General features: G+C 34.5%; 1 protein-coding gene across 2 annotated transcripts in view; it reads right to left on the reverse strand.

Moving 5' to 3' along the window:
- The window catches only part of IPO8 (importin 8), a 66,547-nt gene that overhangs the window by 21,243 nt on the left and 24,796 nt on the right, over positions 1-20,508 (reverse strand). For both annotated transcript variants that reach the window (XM_025401542.1, XM_025401543.1), the window contains 11 exons: positions 20,230-20,364; positions 18,455-18,554; positions 15,356-15,432; positions 14,915-15,031; positions 14,408-14,497; positions 12,645-12,810; positions 11,485-11,645; positions 10,319-10,444; positions 6,665-6,731; positions 2,927-3,052; positions 2,151-2,248 (listed from right to left, as the gene is read on the reverse strand). In XM_025401542.1, coding sequence (XP_025257327.1) covers positions 2,151-2,248; positions 2,927-3,052; positions 6,665-6,731; positions 10,319-10,444; positions 11,485-11,645; positions 12,645-12,810; positions 14,408-14,497; positions 14,915-15,031; positions 15,356-15,432; positions 18,455-18,554; positions 20,230-20,364 — 1,263 coding nt within the window. The remainder of the gene's footprint in view (positions 1-2,150; positions 2,249-2,926; positions 3,053-6,664; positions 6,732-10,318; positions 10,445-11,484; positions 11,646-12,644; positions 12,811-14,407; positions 14,498-14,914; positions 15,032-15,355; positions 15,433-18,454; positions 18,555-20,229; positions 20,365-20,508) is intronic.

Raw genomic sequence — 20,508 nt, forward strand, 5'->3', positions numbered from 1 at the left:
AAAAGTAGAGGTAATAGCAATAAACATTTTGGAAGCTGGAAAATAGCTGAATCATAAGCAGATATCAGGCAAAGCCAAGAATCAACTATATTTACATAAATTTAAAATGCTATCTCTACGACAGTGTATCACAGTCTAGCTTCCAAATGTGAATGGACTCTGGAACCAGGCTGCTTAGGTTCAAACCGCAGCTCTTCCACTTATTAGCTGTGTTTTTAGAAAAGTTACTTAACCTCTTTGTTTGACTGTCCCCATCTATAAAATGGGAATAAAAGAACCTACTTCACGGGGTTGTATGATACAGAAAGAAAAAGAATTACTCCCTTTTCCCAAAATTGCATTTACTTGGGGGCCTTTCGTTTTGGTTTGCCAAAAGGAAAGAAAACAAAAATGTATGTTGTAATTTTTAAAATGGGCTCTGGAGTCAGACTAGGTTCAAATCTGCCTCCAACACATAGTAGCTATGTGATTACAACTATTTCCTAACCTCAGGCACAGTGCAAGAAATTATGTCATAGTTTCCTTTTGATACAAATGTGATACCTTCCTCATGCTCTCAAAAGGTTAAGTTAATATTATCTCATTTAACTTAGAAAATGTCTGGTATATATAATAAGAATTCAAATATTAGCTAGTATTAAAACTAGTATTTCATATTCACAAAATATTAAATATATTATAACTACTTGATAAGTATAAGGAAATCATTGTATCAATTTTACTGTATCTGCAAACATACAGGGAAGCTGTGAATTACTAATGGAATACACAGAACTGTTATACTTGTTTTCTTTCCCTCTTTCTCTATCAGCTACCTTTCTTTTTTTTTTTTTTTTTTTTTTTTGAGACGGAGTCTCACTGTGTCTCCCAGGCTGGAGTGCAGTGGCCGGATCTCGGCTCACTGCAAGCTCCGCCTCCCGGGTTCATGCCATTCTCCCGCCTCAGCCTCCGGAGTAGCTGGGACCACAGGCGCCCGCAACCTCGCCCGGCTAGTTTTTTGTATTTTTAGTAGAGACGGGGTTTCACCATGTTAGCCAGGATAGTCTCGATCTCCTGACCTTGTGATCCACCCGCCTCGGCCTCCCACAGTGCTGGGATTACAGGCTTGAGCCACCGCGCCCGGCCTTCAGCTACCTTTCTAACAGGGAAAACTGAAGATTGCCACATGATTATGATTTAACAACATGGGTTATTCACAGAGGTAAATGAATCATTACAACTCACAGTTCAGCCCCTTCACTTTATACCTGAAGAAGCTTACTGACTTCCCAAAATTTCCCTGACTCTTTAGAACTAAACTAAGACCTAGACCTAAACCAGATCTACTGATTATCAGTACAGAGCTCTTACCAGATTTTGGGTACACCCCTTCTAGTGAGGAAAAAAAAATGTGTTGTGGGGGTTGTACACTAGCTATTTTACTCCCAACTCTATGGCCAAACTTCTTGGTGTCTGGTTATCCCAGCTTTATAAAATCTGCCTGCCAGCTTTATGCAATATAATTTCAGTTTCACATTTATGTGTGTGTGTATACAGACATTTATTTATTTGTTTATTTATTTACCTAAAGGAGAAGAAAAACGTTATTTAGCCAAAGATCCCCAAATAAAACCAATAGTGGGCCAAATCTATCTTGTGGCAAAGACAACATGGTAGACAATCATGTTTGTGTATAAGGATAACAGTAGCCATTATGTAGGTTGTACAGTATAGATTCTTGTTAAATGATGCTTTTCCAACTATTATAATTTTTATCTTAAGTTGTTTATGCTCAGGTTACCTACATCTAGTGGCTTCCAATATATATATTAAATTAAAAAATAAAAAAGATCATTCCATTTGTCACTGATTAACAAAATGTGTGGTTAATTTTCCTAGCACTTTTCTTTAATCAAGTAGAAAATTCATTTCCAAAAGAAAAAAACACAAAGTAAAAAGCAGATATAAAAGTGGCAAACATTCATAAGCACGACACACAATATGAAACTTTCAAATCCCAAAGATCCTTTTGAAAATACAAATGAAAGAATATATGTTGATGAAGATAATGCAGAACTAAATGTATAAGAAATAAACTGAAAAAGTATCCTGAAGCAAAACAGGCAAACATTAGCAAGAACCACTGCAACAATAGATAAGGACATGCTTACCTTCCTACACATTGTAAAAAGAATTTCTAAATGTTTTGGATTTGATAATAAGGTATCTGTATCTATTGTCACATAATTATGGAGGAGAGGCATCATGTCTGAAAAAAAATCAAAAATTCAAATGAGACTTGAGTGACAGGAATAGAAATAAATTATTCCCACTGAAACCACATTTCTGTAGCACCCACACATTAGTATCTTCCCATGCAACCACAAAAGGCTAGAAATGAAAGTAATAAGTCTGCTGTATATTTATAGATGGGGAAAATGTAAAGCAGAAAGACTAAGATGCTCATCATTTATGAAGCAATTGTGCTGAATTTTTTCCCTTTCTCCACTGCACACTCATCCCTATCTGACATATTTTATATTTTCTTGCTCATTTGTCTGAGTGATTCCCTACCCTCCCATCATCTCCATTAGAATGTAAGCTTCATAAGGGAAAAGGCTGTTTATTTTGCTCACTGCTGGATTACTGAGCTTAAAATAGGGCTTGGAATATAGTTGGTGTCCATAAGATACTTATTAAATTAACATATGGATATATGTTCTGGTCATAAACTAACTTAAGACTCCATAAGAAATACAGCCTACCTCCTCTGCCTATATACCTAGGTCTGAAAAACACTGCTACAATAGCCCCAGCTTTCATGTGACCGGGAAATAAACACATTTTCTGGTCAATATTGGAATCGTATGTGTTTTTATTTCAGGTGTCGACAGGAAGTAATATCTAGACACAGAAAAGCAAAAATTTTATATGGTCAAAGCCATACCTGTAAAGTATTCAAAGCAATCCTGCTGAAACACTTCATATAGTATACCTAGAAGCTGCCACATTTGAGGGGAAATACTGTGGCAGGTTAAACTGTATGCCAGGGAAAGAATTTCTTCATAGAATTCTGGAAGAAAATCTCTAGTTAGAATGCTAGGAAATAGCAAAAGTTAAAACAAAGACCACACAGAGGAGGGTTTAGACTACCTACGCACACATAGTCCTCCTCTATCCAATGTACCTCATAAACTTCCCTTTCTCAGTATTTGTATCTTCGGCTATGTATCTGCCACCTTCCATTTCTCACCAAGATCTGCCCCTCTGTTCAATAAGGCAAGGCAAAAATGTTTTCACTAAACTTTCTTATACTATTGAAAAAATAAAGTTGTTTCTGTTTTATTATATATATTTACAAAACTGTATTAGAAATAGATACAAGAAGGAATAGATTATCATTCCTCTTTCATGTCGAGGATTTAAAATGTACAAGTAATTAATAATATTCTTTGGAGAGCTCAATTATATCAGACTAAAGTATCTACCTGTCTCAAATTTATACTTTTACTAACAACTATACACCAGGCAGTATTCTGTCAATTTACAAAACCTGTAAAACATACAGTATTCTTCAAGTTAATCAAGACAATAAAACCCACTATAAAGTAGAAGAGTTCAAAGGAAATGTTCTTATACTCACGAATATCATTATTCTCACTCAAAAGTAAATGATATCTACACGTACAACCAGGAAACACAAACCTCAACAAAAATTTCAAATAGTTCCTACCATATCACTGAGCAAAGAAGTCTAACTTGAAAGGTTTTTCTCTTATAAAAACCAGCATTCACCCTGGAAACTTCATTAAAGTTTCTCTAATATTACTTAAAACTTGATATCTTCAAAAGCTAGCAAAATAAAATGGAAATTACAAATATTGAGAAATAATTTACGTAAGGAAATCATTTGAAAAATAAATTATCTAAATACAGAATTTCTAAAAGTTCTAGCATGCCACTGGTATAAAAACAGACACACAGACCAATGGAACCGATTACAAAGCCCAAAAGTAAATCTACCCATTTAGGGTCAATTAATTTTCAACAAAGATGCCAGAAACACACAATGGAGACAAGACAGTCTCTTCAATAAATGGCACTGGGAAAATTAAATATCAATTTGCAAAAAATCAAATTAGACCCTCATCTTATACCATATACAAAAATCTACTTGATATTAATTAAATACTTAAGCTTTAAGACCTGACATGATAAAACTACTAGATAAAAACATAGGGGAAAAGTTTCATGGAAACTTGGAACACTGGTCTGGGGAATGATTTTTTTTTTTTTTCTTTTTTGTCATATGAGGATATGATCCCAAAGCACACACAACAAAAGCAAAAACAGAAAAATAGGATTACATCAAACTAAAAGACTTTTGCATAGCAAAGAAAACAATTCAAAGAATGAAGAGACAACCTCCAAACTGAGAGAAAATATTTAAAACCTGTATCTAATGAAGATTTAGTATCCAAAACATATAAGGAACTCAAATCATTCAGTAGAAAGAAAATAACCCAGCTTAAAAATGGGCAAAGGAATTGAATGGATATTTCTCAAAAGATTATATAAAAATGGCCAATGTATATAAAAAAATATTTTAAATCACTAATCATGGGGGAAATGCAAATCAAAACCACAACGATATACCACCTCATATCTACAAGGATGTCTATTATCAAAAAGACAAAAATTAAATGCTGAAGGGGATGTAGAGAAAAAGGAAACTGTTGTATACTCTTGATGAGAGAGTAAAAATAGCCACTGTGGACAGCAGTATGGAGGTTCCTCAAAAAATTAAAAATAGAACTACCATATGATCAAGTCATCCTAGTACTGGGTATATATCCAAAGGAATCAAAATCAGGATCTTGAAGAGATAATGTGCCCTCCTATGTTCACTGAAGGGTGAAGCATGTTTCACAATAACCAAGATATGAAAATACTTAAGTGTCCACTGACAGATGAACAGATAAAGAAAATGTGGTATTTATACATGATAGAATACTGGTCCACCTTAAAAAAAAGAAAAACCTGTTATTTGCAACAACAGAGATGGACACACTATGCTAAGTGAAATAAGCCAAAACAGAACTTTCACAAATTCTTTTATTATTAATTAAAGGCCATAGTTTACATTAAGGTTCACTCTTTGCATTGTTCATTCTAAGGGTTTTGACAAATGTATAGTGACATTCGTTCATCATTATTGTATCATACAGAGTAGTTTCACTGCCTAAAACTTCTGTGCTCTACCTATTCATCCTGCCCTCTCCCCCATCCCCAAACCCTGGCAACCACTGGTCTTTTTATTGAAAGATGTACTTTTTAAAAATACCTTGAATTGACAAATAAAAATTGTATATATGAAGTATACACCATTTTGAAATACGTATATTTTGTGGAATGACTAAATCTGGCATCCATTACTTCATGTAGCTTTTCGTGGTGATACCACTTAAAATCTACTCTTAGCAATTTTCAAGCATATAATACATTGTTATTAACTATAGTCACCATTTTGACCAACATCTCCCCTCCCTCCGTTTCCTGCTACTAAATTCTGTTCTTTCTATGAGTTTGGGATCTTGTGGTATCTGTCTTTCTGTGCCTGGCTTATTTCACTTAGCATAAAGTACTCCAGGTTCACCCACGCTGTCACAAATGAGAGTATTTCCTTTTTAAGGCTGAATAGTATTCCACTGTTTATATCTACCATGTTGTATTCAAGTACTCTTAAAATATTATTCACATATATTAGCAGTGCATGCTCAACTTTTTACTAAGAGTGAACAATAAAAAGCCTGGAGACAACTGCTCTTAATCAGAGACATGGTTTTCCTGCATCCTTCTATCTGAGTACTACACAGCTTGCATCTCTCTCACACCCACATGATGTGGGGCTAGCATCTTCAAAATGCTTGAATACGATGGAAGACTCACCTCCTCTACAAAATTCCCATCAGCTTGTAACATCTAACTTGGTTACTGATTCTACTCAGAAGTCAGATACCATAATAGACAACGGACAATTAACTCATACTTTATTTGAGACAGGATCCCACTCTGTTGTCCAAGGGGAGTGCAGGGGCACAATCACAATTCATGGCAGCCTCTACCTGCCAGGTTCATGTGATCCTCCCACCTCAGCCTACTGAGTAGCTGGCACCACAAACACATGCCACCACACTCAGCTAATTTTTTGTATTTTTTGTAGAGACAGTGTTTTACCATGTTGCACTGGCTGGTCTTGAACTTCTGGGCTCAAGCAGTTCACCCACTTCAGCCTCCCAAACTACTAAGATTACAGATGTGAGCCACAGTGCCCAGCCATTTCACATTTCTGATTTTTAAAAATGCCTATTAAACATTTTTCGATCCTAGATTAAAGTAACCTCACCTAAACCTCATCACAGTTCATTTCTAGCAATGTACAATTTAAAATTACTGTCCTTTAAAGTTCCAAAACCAAAAATTCTTCGTTGGATGCATAATTTTTTTTATCTCTAAATGAAAATACAGATATTTAACACTGGAAAGTACATCCAAAAATTAAAGTGATTATGCTTCTCTTTCTCAAATTGTCAATCTTGTTAAATCTGAAGGGCTAAAATTATACTTTGAGTTCAAATTTTTAAAATTTTTTCAATTTATCTTTTTATTTAACCTTTGAACTTACCAATTACATGTTTCTGCAGAACAAGATCAATGATCCGTAGACAGATATTCTCTAACTGCTGCGTAATCTAAAGATAAATTTTAAATATTAAGCTTAAAATTATAATATATAAATTTAATATCGTGCCAATAAAAATGTCAAAAGGACATTTTTCAGACGGTAACCTGACAAGTTAATTCTAAACTTCATGTGAAAAAGTAAACATGCAAGAATACTCAGAAAATTTTGAAAAATAGACTAATGACAGAAATGGGGGTTAAATCCATAACAGACTTAATGATTTAGTTCCTTACCATGTATTTTATACCAAAATAAATTCCTAATGGATAAAATATTTCAGTGTGAAGAAATAAACCATAAAAAAAAATAAAAACAATTCTTGTATAATCCTGAAAAGGGAAGGTGACTCAAAGCCCAGAAATAATAATAAAAAAAAAATGAAATCATCTAACCAAAAAATTAAAAACTTTTGCATGGGGCATTGGGAAGTCAAAAAAATAAGTGAAATATTTTCAAATGGGATCACAAAGATCAAATTCCCCTTATATAAAATTAATTTTTTTTAATTGAAATACAATAGAAAACAAATGTGTGTTTTTTTTAATAATCTTTGCCTGTGTTTATAAAAAGATGTTCATTATAATACATGGTAAGAGTACAAATTCCAAGTGCAACATTAACAATTTTGACCTTTTAAAACTGGCAATGATCACAATTATGGGGCTGGGAAGAAAGACCCTGTTTGTATATTGATTTGTGGAGTGTAAATGGTACATACAATGAAGGACAAGTTGGCAACACCCTTCAAACTTACCCATACAAATCACGATGCAACCCAGCAATTCCACTTCAAGGGATTTACCCTTTACACTAATATTATGTGTGCAAAACAACACGTAAAAAGCCATTCATTCATTTCAGCAATGTTTGTGATTACTAGCAATCAAATGTCCATTTAAACAAGAGACAGTTAAATTACATCCACTAAACAGGGACTGGTGAAATAAATTTGACACATCATACAAGGGAATATTAAGCAACCATTAAAAATATATAACTTTATTGACATGGAAGGATCACCAAGATATATTAAGTAAAAAATGGCAAATAAAAACTGTGTATAGCATGCTATCATTTTCATAAAAGAAAAATATACACATTCACTTTTTGCTTATATGTTAACAAAAAATCTCTAGAAGGGCACAAAAACCTGGTTTTAAAAAAAAAAGGAAAAACATAGCTACTTCAGAGAGGAGAATTAGATAGCTGGGGAGTTGAGTAAGAAGGTAAAATTTCAATGAATTTTCTTTTCACATCTTTTTAATTTTTCAACATATGTTTGTATTAAATATTTTAAAATAAGTTAAAATCCATGACGGGTTACATTTTTCATGTAAACGTCCTATTTCAACTGTCAAGTATATTCTAATATTCAACTTAAACCACTGTCTTAAGGTTCAAATGATCCAAAATTTCCCAGTTTAAAAAAACTGTCAATAAGGTTAAAATCATTAAACAAAAATGCATATGCTTAAGCACCTATTTTAGATTCACAATCTTGCGTTTCATACACTATTTGTCAGTGTTTCATAAATGTGCTTTTTCCTTTTAAGGATATATTTTTTTCAAAGTTTGCTTTTAATAAGTTAAAGCTCAAAATCTTGGTCAGGAGACCAAGATGCCAGTTGGTTTTGCCTGTAATTATTCATGGCCTTGGTAACGCCATTTAGCTGAAGGCTTTAGGTGGGTTTTTTTTGTCTTTAGGTAAGGATGCTGTATTAGTGTGTCTCAATTTTCACCCATGCCTCTCTTGATAATTACAATAAGTTCACATGTCCCTTTAATATTATTTGGAATTCAAAACAAATTTAATATCAAGAGAAAAAATAAAAACAAAATGATGCTGTTTTGTTTTTAAACTATCCCTGCAGCTCATTCTTCCATGCCCCACACACACTTGTGAAAACTGGATGAGGTTATTTCTAAGGTTTCTTCAAATTTAAAATACAAGTTCTAAGTATAAGACAAAAGAACGATCCCTTAAATTTACTTGTAATTTTGTAATTTAATTTGGAACATCTCACTGTTACCAAGAGGACCACCTAGTTTCAATACAGAAGGATGCAAAAATAAAATAATGAAAATGAAAATAAAAACTAAGCCCTTTAGGCATATGAAGACTAGTCTAGAAGAGCATCAAGCCATTTTTAAGAACCAAGTCAGCCAGGCACAGTGGCTCATGCCTATAATCCCAGCACCTTGAGAAGCCAAGGCGGGCATATCACTTGAGGTCAGCAGTTCCAGGCCTGCCAGGCCAACATGGTGAAACCCCTTCTCCACTAACAATACAAAAATTAGCCTGGGGGGTGGCAGGCAGCTACTCGGGAGGCTGAGGCAGGAGAATCACTTGAACCGGGAGGCTGAGGTTGAAGTGAGCTGAGATCATGCCACTGCACTCCGGCCTAGGCAACAGAGCAAGACTTGTCTCAAACAAATAAATAAAAACCAAGTCATCTTCCATTGGCACATGATAAACACAGGATAAACCAACAGCTACATGGTTTAACAATGCTATTTAAAGTAGTGGTAGCAGCCAGGCATGGCAGCTCACGCCTATAATCCCAGCACTTTGGGAGGCTGGAGCAGGTGGATCACCTGAGGTCAGGAGTTCAAGACCAGCCTGGCCAACATGGTGAAACCACATCTCCACTGAAAATATAAAAAGTAGCTGGGTGTGATGGTGCACACCTGTAGTCCCAGCTATTCGGGAGGCTGAGGCAGGAGAATTGCTTGAACCTGGAAGGTGGAAGTTGCAGTGAGCCAAGATCATGTCACTGCACGCCAGCCTGGGTGACAGAGTGAGACTGTCTCAAATAAATAAATAAATAAATAAATAAAGTAGTACTAGCACCTGCTTCCTAAGTGTTCACCTTATAAAACAATAATTGCCATCAGTGCCAAACAAGTCAACTTGCACTCACAGAAGCAATGAACAAAAATCTAATTTGAGTTAAGGAGAGGCCATGGGATACTTGGGAAGAAGCTGGAGGTTTTAAATGGGGATAAACTGATACATTATCAAAATGATCTGACTACAAACCCAAATGTACAACTTACTAGCTCTGGGACCATGAGCAAGTTTCTTAAATCCACCTGAACTTTGTTTCTGCTTCTGCAAAACAGACTACCATTACCTGTGCTATCTATGTTATGGTGGCATTAGTAAGATCATATCAGCTGATGGATGTGAAAGCACTAGATAAATAACTGTATAAAGCCTTATCCCAATAACATCCTGGAATTCAGTTGAATATGCTTTTGGTTCCCAGAAAGCTGGGCTCATTTCTTATTCAATTTGGTATTCCCCAAGAACCTAGCCTGGTACATAGCAGATATGCTTAACTGAACTCAAATTAATATAAAGGGATATACTATATACTTTATAATATTTACATTATATTACAAATATTACAATATAATATTATAATGTTAGCCATTTAAATATGTTTCTTTAAAACGTGAGGGCAATTTTTAAAGCCTAGCAAGATAACTCAGTAGCAGTTTAAAAGTGGAGACTTCAAAATTCATGCCCACTGATCACATAAATTTCAGTTAAATGCCACTATTGTATCATAAACCACAAAGAAATCTCACCTCTTTATGATCTTCTACAACTGTTAAGATAGTATCAATGGTATGTAAAATTCCCATAGCCATTACTGTTTTGTCTTCGACTTCTTCATATTCATCACTTTGAAGAACTTTGCCAAATATCTCAGCCTATGAAAATACCATTAAAGTATTCCATTAGTACTGTTATGTTCCCCCTTTATAAAAGCAAAATGGCAGTGTCACACATCTAAAGTCTACATTGCTCAAACTTTGAAGTCTGCACTTTGCTGACTGAATCATCTCTCTTCTTAAAATAACAGAACCTGTCATGTTTTAAGTATAGCTATTTACATTAGCTATTATATCCAGAGAGCTAATATTTAACTTCTAGTTGTCACTAAGCAAGCAAAATCACAATCAAGGACAAGTGAAATCAAGTAATACTAAAAAGAAAAATGCAATAGAAGTTTGAGAAGTCAAGGAATCACTTAGAAAATGAAACAAAAAAAACAGACATAGAAAACAGGAGGAAAAGTTTTCAAAAGAATTAGAGACACAGTCCAGATGTAATTCTCCACATCAGGAAATACAGAACAGAAAAAAAAAATAGTAACGAGAAATTTATCAAAAAAGTAAAACAATAAATTGCCCCAAACTGAAGGAAATGAACTTCCTCATTCAAAGCCCAGAAATTAAAAATTTAGAAGGCACATCATAAAATTTCAGAATATTCTAGATGAAAGAAATTATCCTAATTATTATTAAAGTCTAATTAACTATAGAAATATCAGAATAATTTTTTTATCAATATTTCAGTTACAGTCATGCATCGCTTAACATGGATATATTTTGAGAAATGTGTCGTTAGGCAATTTCATCCTTGCTTGAACATCATTGAGTGTACTTAGGCAAATCTAGATGGCATAGCCTACTGCTCCACGGCCACAAACCTGTGCAGTTTGTTATTGTAGTGAATACTCAAGCAATCATGACACAATGGAATATCTGTATCTAAACATAGAAAAGGTACAGTAAAACTACAGTATTATAATCTTATGAGTGTACCATCGTATACGCAATCTGTCATTGACTAAAATGTTGTTATGCAGCACATGACTGTACAAATAGAACTGAACTCCATATTTTGGAGTTTATTTAGATTACTCAAGGTTTCTAAACCAAATTAACATAAAACTGCCCAGTCTTACCAAGTGTTGGGTCATATCAACAGCAATTGAGGCTACCTCTTGACTGTATTCACATATCATCTTCTGGATGACATTAGTAACATCATCATTTTCTGTCTCTCTAACAATGTGCAACAGTTCCTGCATAATAGGCCTCACATGTGGCTTCATATATTCCTTAGCTAATTCAATAAAACAAACAAAAGTAATAAAAATTACCATGCCCAGATGATAAAAGGAATTAATTTGGTCACAAGGTCAAGTGACCCAGGGTAATACCTAAATTAGGTTCTAGATACACACTTGCTCTGTGGTAAGTTACAAAGCTGTACCAAAATAATGTTCACCAATGTATCAATTCCCCAAGAGTAATATAAGGATAAGAAGTTCTGCACAGGAGAGAACTGTCCTGTGCAGAAACTATCCCAAGATACTAATAGTCCCCACTGAGAAATTCTAATTATACATACACTTGGTCATCAGAATGACTTGGAAAACATGAATCAGTTCTCAGGACAAGTTATTAAAAAATCATGTACTTGAAGACTATCCAGAACACTGATGGGGCCCCTTCCCTGCCCCAGGCCATCTCTACCACCCTCCTTTGCCATGTATACAATATCCAATCCTCCCACTGAAACACTGTTGAATAGAGGCAAACTAGGTCCATGTTCTTTGTAAAGCTGAACTTACTTTCAAAGGTTTATTTGAACTTTCATCAGAACACTCTGAACAAATGAGACTCTGTTATCACTCATGAGAAATACTACTTGCTACTTTCAAAACTAGGGGAATCAGAATCCTAGAGGTGAAAGGAATTGTGAAGTCATCCAGTCCAACTCCCCTAAACTTAAATATGTGGAAACCTGAGCCTTGACAGATCACGCACCTTGCCCAGGTTTCCATGGTAAGTTAGTAGCAAAATCAAAACTGGGCCCAGGTCTCTTTACACCCAGCCTATCCTAGCGCCCCACAATGATTAACATGTTCCCTAATCTAAAATTTTGAAAACTACAGTCAATAGCAACACCTAAAAAGGACAAGAATAAACTACAAAATTCTGAGAGGGCAAAACCTCAGAATTCCAAACCCTGAACCCTCAGACATGGGATGCATCCTCATTAGGGAAGAAAGTAAATGAAATTATTTGAGAAAACGTCTGAAAGGTATTTTGGCTTTACCTTGTATCTGGTTAGAAATTAAGGACTGAAGAGCAAGGGCAGCTTCAACTTTGACAGGCATCTCTTTATCTTCAATCAGGCTCTTCTTCGCTAATTCAACTGCATTTCTTAGATTGAGCTCATTATGGAACTTCAAAGAACTAAATGCATGAAGTACCCAGCAAGACTGTATTATTAAAAAAGGTAAGTAGGGAGCTATTAGGATTATAGCATTCTGTAATAATGTCACAGATATAAGAACCTCTTAGTAACATATCATCAATTCTATGAAGAAATGTTTGCTTTTGGGGTAATATAGTAGCCTTAGTTTCTAATTTCTACATCCCCCTTTTTACAAGTAAGGCATTTTCATTACTTCTAAATTACCCATATGCAATAATGTTTTTCATGGGAAAGAGAAAAAGAAGCCAAATATGTCTTTGAAAAAAAATCTATTTATGCTTTTAATAAATATTATAACTCATAATTAATTTATTATATGTAAAAGCAACTCTAAACCAGTATCTGAAATTCATTTGTCACACTTAGGTAAAACATTATTCTCCCTTACACTAACTGGTTTAGCAAACTTCCTTTTTTTCAGTCACATAGGTACCAAAAATTTTAAACCTGGTATAGATGATCACATTTTAACTATTAGACCACAGAATCATTATTATATTTTACTCTCTGTGTGCATCAAACACAATCAACAGAAATTAATTTTAGTTACTAAAGACTTTTAGCAAGAGAATCACAATTCATACAACTTCTCAAAGGTAGGAGCCCAACTGTAAAAATGCTCATGGGCTCTCAGCGTCCCTACTCCACATTTGTCCAGATATCTCGCTAGTAACTATTATTTTATAAAATGCTTACTAGCGTACAAGGCATTGTTAATATATGTTGTTTTAAGCAAGACATTTTTTGTGCTGATATATTTACAAAGAGAAATACTAGGCTCTTGAATAAAAGTCCTGTTTCTATTTCTCCATAAAATACATTGATTCTAAAAGGATATACACATAGAGCACAATTTCACATGCATTATTAATCTCTCCATTTTACTAAGGCAAATCTACCTAATATACTGAAAATCTAATTCAAGTTCTTAGCTAATCCAGAATTTCACGTCATTTTATACACAAAATAAATCCATTTGTGAATTTAAATTGTATGACTGCTATAAAATCACCTTTCTCATTGCATGTTTTACATATGCAACAAGTGAGGCTAGGGTGACAAATGAAATAAAACCAGCAGGAAATAAAATCCATAAATCTTTTCCTTTTTTTTTTTTTGAGATAGGATCTCACTGTCGCCCAGGCCGCAGTGCAGTGGCACAATCTCGGCTCACCACAACATCCGCCTCCCGGGTTCAAGCAATTCTCCTGGCTCAGCCTCCCTAGTAGCTGGGATTACAGGTACTCGCCACAAAGTCCAGCTAATTTTGTGTATTTTTGTAGAGATGGGGTTTCACCATGTTGGCCAGGCTGGTCTCAAACTCCCCATCTCAAGTGATCCGCCCACCTCAGCCTCTCAAAGTGCTGGGATTACAGGCATGAGCCACTGCGTCCAGCCCATAAATCTTTTTCTTTAATAGTCTGTCCTTTATTCAGCTGATGTGACCATAGGCAGACATTCTAATTGACTCTATTTCATCTCAATATGTGGTAAAAGGTCAATTTATCCAAAAACATTTATTTGAATAATTATCTTATGAAGATTTAAGATACATAACAGAAATATGAGAAACTTATTTAACAGAAATATGAAACACTTACTCTAGCTCGAAGATATCCCAGGTTAGACAATAATAATGGAAATACATGATTTTGTAGAAACAACTCCATTTGGTCCTTGAATAAACTCTTCTATTAGGAAACAAATTTCAACTTATCAGTTTCTTTTTCATATGTAAGAATCACTTCCTAATCAAGTATGTTTACTACGACTTGCATTTAATATACTTCTACTTATAATTTTGTGAAATTATTTGACCTATATGTTGCATGTTTTAAAACAAGACAAATATTACCTTAGATCAGTTTGATATTGATTTTGTAGAAATAAGATATTTTGTATCCCCTTCACATAGCAACGGTTTCATACTGAAAATGTTAGTCAAATTTTCTTTTTAATTAAAGAAATAGGTGACAGAAAGGAGGATATTTGTCAACTCAATTATCCAGAAGTAGTCACCAGCTTTAAATTAACCATAACTTTCATATTCTCTCATTTGCCTGTGCTTTACAATGTTATTAAGTAAATTAAATTTTGATTATCTTAACCTTCAGTAAAATCTCAGCTAGGGAACCAATCACATGCAGGGCTCCATCTTTCTTCCTAGGGTCAAAGTTCGGGTCTGTTAGGATTTGATAACAGAATGCCATCATTTTTGGCAACACCTAAAGAAATAGAAGAATCCATTTTAGTCTACATGAACTTTGTCTTACTATAGTATTAACTGTGATGCACAAATTTTTAAAAATAAAGCCATTTTATTATGTTCTATCAAGCAACTATAAGCTCAATAAGAAAAGTACAATTTATTAAGAAAACAAAATAACCATGATACCCTTTCCCCTCACCAGGACAGAAAAAAAAAAAAATTCTTAAGGTGACAAGTTATAATGAATAACAACATAATTTCTCAAACACCAGGGATATACTAGAGTATCAAATCAACACAGGCCACTTTTGTTTTAGATTTAAAAAGAAAAATGAAATACCTCTTTTCTTTTCTTTGCAGCAGTATATAAGAGAGTCTGGGCTGCTGTGGTGGGAGACGCATAGTCTTCAAAAATATCTGAGATTTTAAAAGGTTAAAACTATGTTAGCAAAAATATAATTACTTATTCCAGATTTTAAACCTGACTGGCTGCTATTCCAAACCAAAAATATAAAACCATCCACATATGACACTGGTTGACAGCACTAAAAAGCTAAGGATATACAGTGGCACCACAACACTGTTGTCTCCTGCACAAAACAATGTTCCTCAAACTCTACAGGTTGTCCTTTCAAACTATTATATTGAAGAAAACAATGCATTTGCACATATGTTTCACTGAGAACAGAAAAAGTGCTTTATCTCTATCAAAAAACAACAAAAATGTACTCAGTTCTTACTATGTGCCAGGCACTATTCTAGACCCCGGGATACAAAGATCAAACAAAAAGGTTCTCATGGAGCTTACGTTGTGAGACAAAGAAACAGAGTGTACATATATATACACATAATAAGTCAGGTTAAAAACAAATGTAAAATAGGATAAAAAGACAGAGTGACAGAGCATGGGGTGCTAGTTTAAATAAGGTGTTAGGGAAAGCCTCTCCAACTCTGTTAAGGTAACGTTTAAGCAGAAATTGAATGAAATGAGGGAGAAAGCAATCCATGGATAAAGCACTCCAAGCAGGGGAAACAGCAAGTACAAAAGCCTTGAGGGACTGCTAGGACCATGCCTGGCTCTGTCGATACGTAGGTTCACCAGGTCATCAATGGATATTTGTTGAATATACACCTATCTAAAACTTAACATATCACTTAATACCATGAACATTTTCACAAATTTCAGAATAGGCAGTTTTACATAATAAACTGAAATCTTGAAAGGTATCTGATATGTCCTTGTTTAAATATAAAAGATAAAATAAAATCTAAGTCTACCTCAAAATATAAAATACAAACATAATAAGAACATTTTTGGAGTACTGTACTTACTCTGTGCCAGGCCATATGCTACAGTTTTAGAAGCATCTAGTATTCTATGCTAAGCAGTCAGTTCATGTGTATTATCCCATTTAATCCTCCCAGAACTATTATCATCACCCGTTTGACAGCTGAAATCACTGAATTTTAGAGAGGTTAAGTAACCTGTCCACAGTCACACAACAGGTAAGTGACTAAACCAGCATTCATACCCACGCTATCTTAACATCAAAGCCTGAGCTCTTGTTAGTTTTTACCAAATCAAAAAACATTATTGGGGGAAATGGGGAGATGTTGGTTAAAGAGTAGATAAAAAGAAACTAAAACATTACTATTAATCAGTCAATACATTTAGATAGGAATACTTTGTTTCACATAAATAATTCCAAGTGACAAACATATAAAAAGAAAATACAGTAACTGTTCTTCCCTATGGTTACCCAAAAGTAAAATACACATATCAAATCAAAGCCACTGCATTCCAGTCTACAGAAAGAAAAATTAAAGAAAACTCACTTCAGCTAGTCAGTCTTGAGTTACCCATATCCGCTTTTAAACAATAAAATGTAAATTCCCACTGTTAATCAACAGACATAGAGTTCTTATTTTCTAAAAACTGGGATATTAACACCTATCTTATCAGATATGAAGAATACATAAAATCATGGTAACTTTCTGAAAGCTAAACAAATACTCTGTACATCACAAAAACACACAGGTATTATAAAAGAAGTAAACACTAAAAGAATGCCTTGCAAGGCTGGAGGATCACTTGAGCCAGGAGTTTGAAACCAGCCTGGGAAATATAAGGAGACCTTGTCTCTGCAAAAAATAATTAGCCAGGTGTGGTGGCACACACCTGTGGCCCCAACACTTGGAGGCTGAGGTGGGAGGATCACTAGAGCCTGGGAGGTCAAGGCTGTAGCGAGCTCCGATTGTACCAGTGCACTACAGCCTAATCAACAGAGCAAGACCCTGTCTCAAAAAAAAAAAAAAAAGAGAGAGAGAGAAGAATGGTTGGCTAATCACTCAAAACTAACTAGAAAAACAAAGGCATAAGAATAGGGAAATAATAAGTTACACATATGAATAATGATTTTCAAAAGAAAAAGAACAAAGAAATCAAGTAGATGATAAATGTTTCTCATTCATTTGCTTTTCTTATACTTTGTCTCCAAGAGAAAACGGGGTCCTCACTTACTGAATCAAATAATATAAACACAAAGTTCTGCAAAAACACAGCCCAAAAAACTGGCATCTGTACCAGTAGGTTTAGCTTATGTAGCTAGACACACCTGGCTCAACTAAGGGGAAAGCACTGCTTTGTTACAGCACTTTTAGCATGCAGTGCTAGATTTAGCAATCATATTTCAAAATTTATTGAAGGCATACTGGAGGCCAAGCACTAGTGGAGGAATGCAGAGGTGTAGAAGAGATAGAAAATGCAAAATAAAGCAAATAAATAAGATAAAATTCCTGTCCTCAGCTTCTAAGTTGTGGGAGATAGGTATGCAAATTAATATTTTGCTATGTTAAGTGCTTGAGTGGTCCATGAAGCAATTAATACAAACTGGGAATAAAAGGGAATAAATCAGGCCACCTACACAATTCAACAGTTTCCACGAAGATCCAAGTTAAAAGGACACCCAAAGAACTGGGCCATACACAGTGGGGCCCCCATATGAAATTTCTTTCCCTTGTGGAACACTTAGTCTCTCAGATAAGCAAGCAAAACAAATTGGGGTACCCTAAAATATGCAGAAATCCAAAGTATTTCCCACATGAGTACAACCCAATCTATAAATGAGTCTCCCAAAAGGCACAAAAAGGGATAATCCCTGCAGATCAGCATCACAACAGCATAAGTAACAGAGGGCTCCATGGGAACTTCAGCACCCGTAAGAGAGATGAATGAGGTGGCTTTTCATCCCCCACATCCAACAATCTCAAGTTCTCTAGTTCAACAAAATAACATCAAACTCTCAAAGTTTCAGATTTTATCATGCAAAGCAGAACGTGGGAGATTTAACAAAGTAATAAAATTTGCTTAAAAATATAAATTTAGTTATACTACTTTACATATGCAGGAACTGATGAGAAATAAAACCATCTCAATTACCAAATTTCATCCTTATATACTCATATGGATCTTCTTGCCACAGCTCTTCATCCTCATCTTTATAACACATCACAGAAAAAATCACATCTTCAGAGATATTCTAAAATGAGAGGAAAAAAAAAGTAACAAATGTGTATAGGCTATTCAAGTTTGAGGAATACTAATAATGTATTTGTTGACAGCCTTTATGATGTTAGTTTTCCAAACTCTGTGTGTATAAAATGTCAAGTCAAGGTTATATTTACTATTATGGTTCTTATTTCTAAATTTTTTTAACATTTCCATTTTGGTCCTAAATGTCCATGTATTAACAATATTAAAGGGCCAGGCATGGTGGCTCACGTCTGTAGTCCTACTTCTTTGGAAGCCCAAGGGCAGAAGGATCGCTTGAGGCCAGGAGTTCAAGACCAGCCTGGGTACTATAGCGAGACCCCATCTGCAAAAATATATATATAAAAATGTAGCCAAGCATGGTGGCATGCATCTTGGAGGGTCTCTTGAGCCCACGAGCTCCAGGCTGCAGTGAGCCATGATCATGCCACTGCAGTCCAGCCTGTGCAACAGAGTGAGACTCTAGCTCAAAAAAAAAAAAATTAAATTTTCTTTACTTCTATTTCAATAAAAAAACTAATTTCCTACTCTACAAATGTAGGTTTTAGTTAGAGAAAAGTCGTATTTATTAGCCTCTCTGTGCACTGCTACTAATGCTCTATTAAGCCCTTTTATGCTAACAATTTATATAAAAACAGGATCATCTCTTATCACTTAATCCAAATTAAATAATTCTAAGAGAAAAAATTCAGCCTAAGGATCAGCATTTTCTTATTCCTACTTTACAGCTATATAAAAATAAAGCCAAAGGTATGAAGTAGAGAAGAAATGCTATCACAACTCACCCTTACTTTACAGGAACACAGCAAATGAAATCAGTATCTTTATTAATTGCAAAGAAATTATCACTATTTGATCAAAGTGATTAGGCAAATAGTTATTAAGATGTCTACATAAAACAAAGAAAAGATATCTGTTGGTAAGACGGGTAATAACACCAAAATTCTATCCTGGACAGCAAACAGCAAAGTGAAAGATTTTTCTTTTCACATGTCATTTATAAAATTTAAGAATTTACAGTTTGGGAGACAGTAGGTATTCAGTTCCTAACATTCTTGAATTATCCAATTATTTGTATACAAATAAGTATTTATTTATTCGTGGCCTATAATTTTCCATTCTCATTTGTTCTTTAGCTAAATAACAATGCTGAATTCTACCTTTAGGCAAACAATTGATATAGAAACAATGATGCTATTGAAACTTAACAATCCAAGAAAAGAAATAAAAACCTTGCTCATACCTACAAAATAAAAACAGTCACATATCAATCTTCAATTCCCGCAAAATAACACTACCTTAGCAGAGCCCTGGTAAGTTTTCAAAATGCTTTCACACAAAATACCTCATTTGATCCTAGCAACTTTTAGATAAGGACAGAAAAACACTATCTGCCTTAACAGAGGAGAAAATAAGGCTTAATGAGATTAAGCAAGATCAAGTGAATCCAGGTCTCCCAACTCATAAAACTTGAAGGCTTCACTTTTCTCAAATGCTTAAATTTCTAAGCCCTTTATATCTGACATAGGACATCACTCATTAGAAATTATTAATGGTAAAATGTATATATAAAATGTAAAATATAGGAGTAGTAATACTAACTTTGTCTAGAAAACCTAATTTAACCAGAGAATAATTTTGGAGAGCTGCTCTCTGACACTAACCTGTATGTGTGGCTTCATCTGCTTCCAGGTTATAGAATGAACCACCCCTTGGTTGAGATAGTTGAATGCTTGCTGGAGAACACGGGGAGCTACGTATTCTTTCTGTCTATATTGATCTAAAATTTTTAGTAGCACCTATAAGAAAATAGAAAATATAGAAGAACATAAACAATTTTAAGGTTAAAAGGGGGAGGTGGCATTTTTGGCATGACCTCAAATTCAAAATCCATAGAGAGAAAAATTAACAGATTTGGGAGAAAAATCAATGTTTTGTAGGAA

This window comes from Theropithecus gelada, chromosome 11 (genome assembly GCF_003255815.1).
Source record: "Theropithecus gelada isolate Dixy chromosome 11, Tgel_1.0, whole genome shotgun sequence".
In the NCBI taxonomy this organism is placed as follows: Eukaryota; Metazoa; Chordata; class Mammalia; order Primates; family Cercopithecidae; genus Theropithecus; species Theropithecus gelada.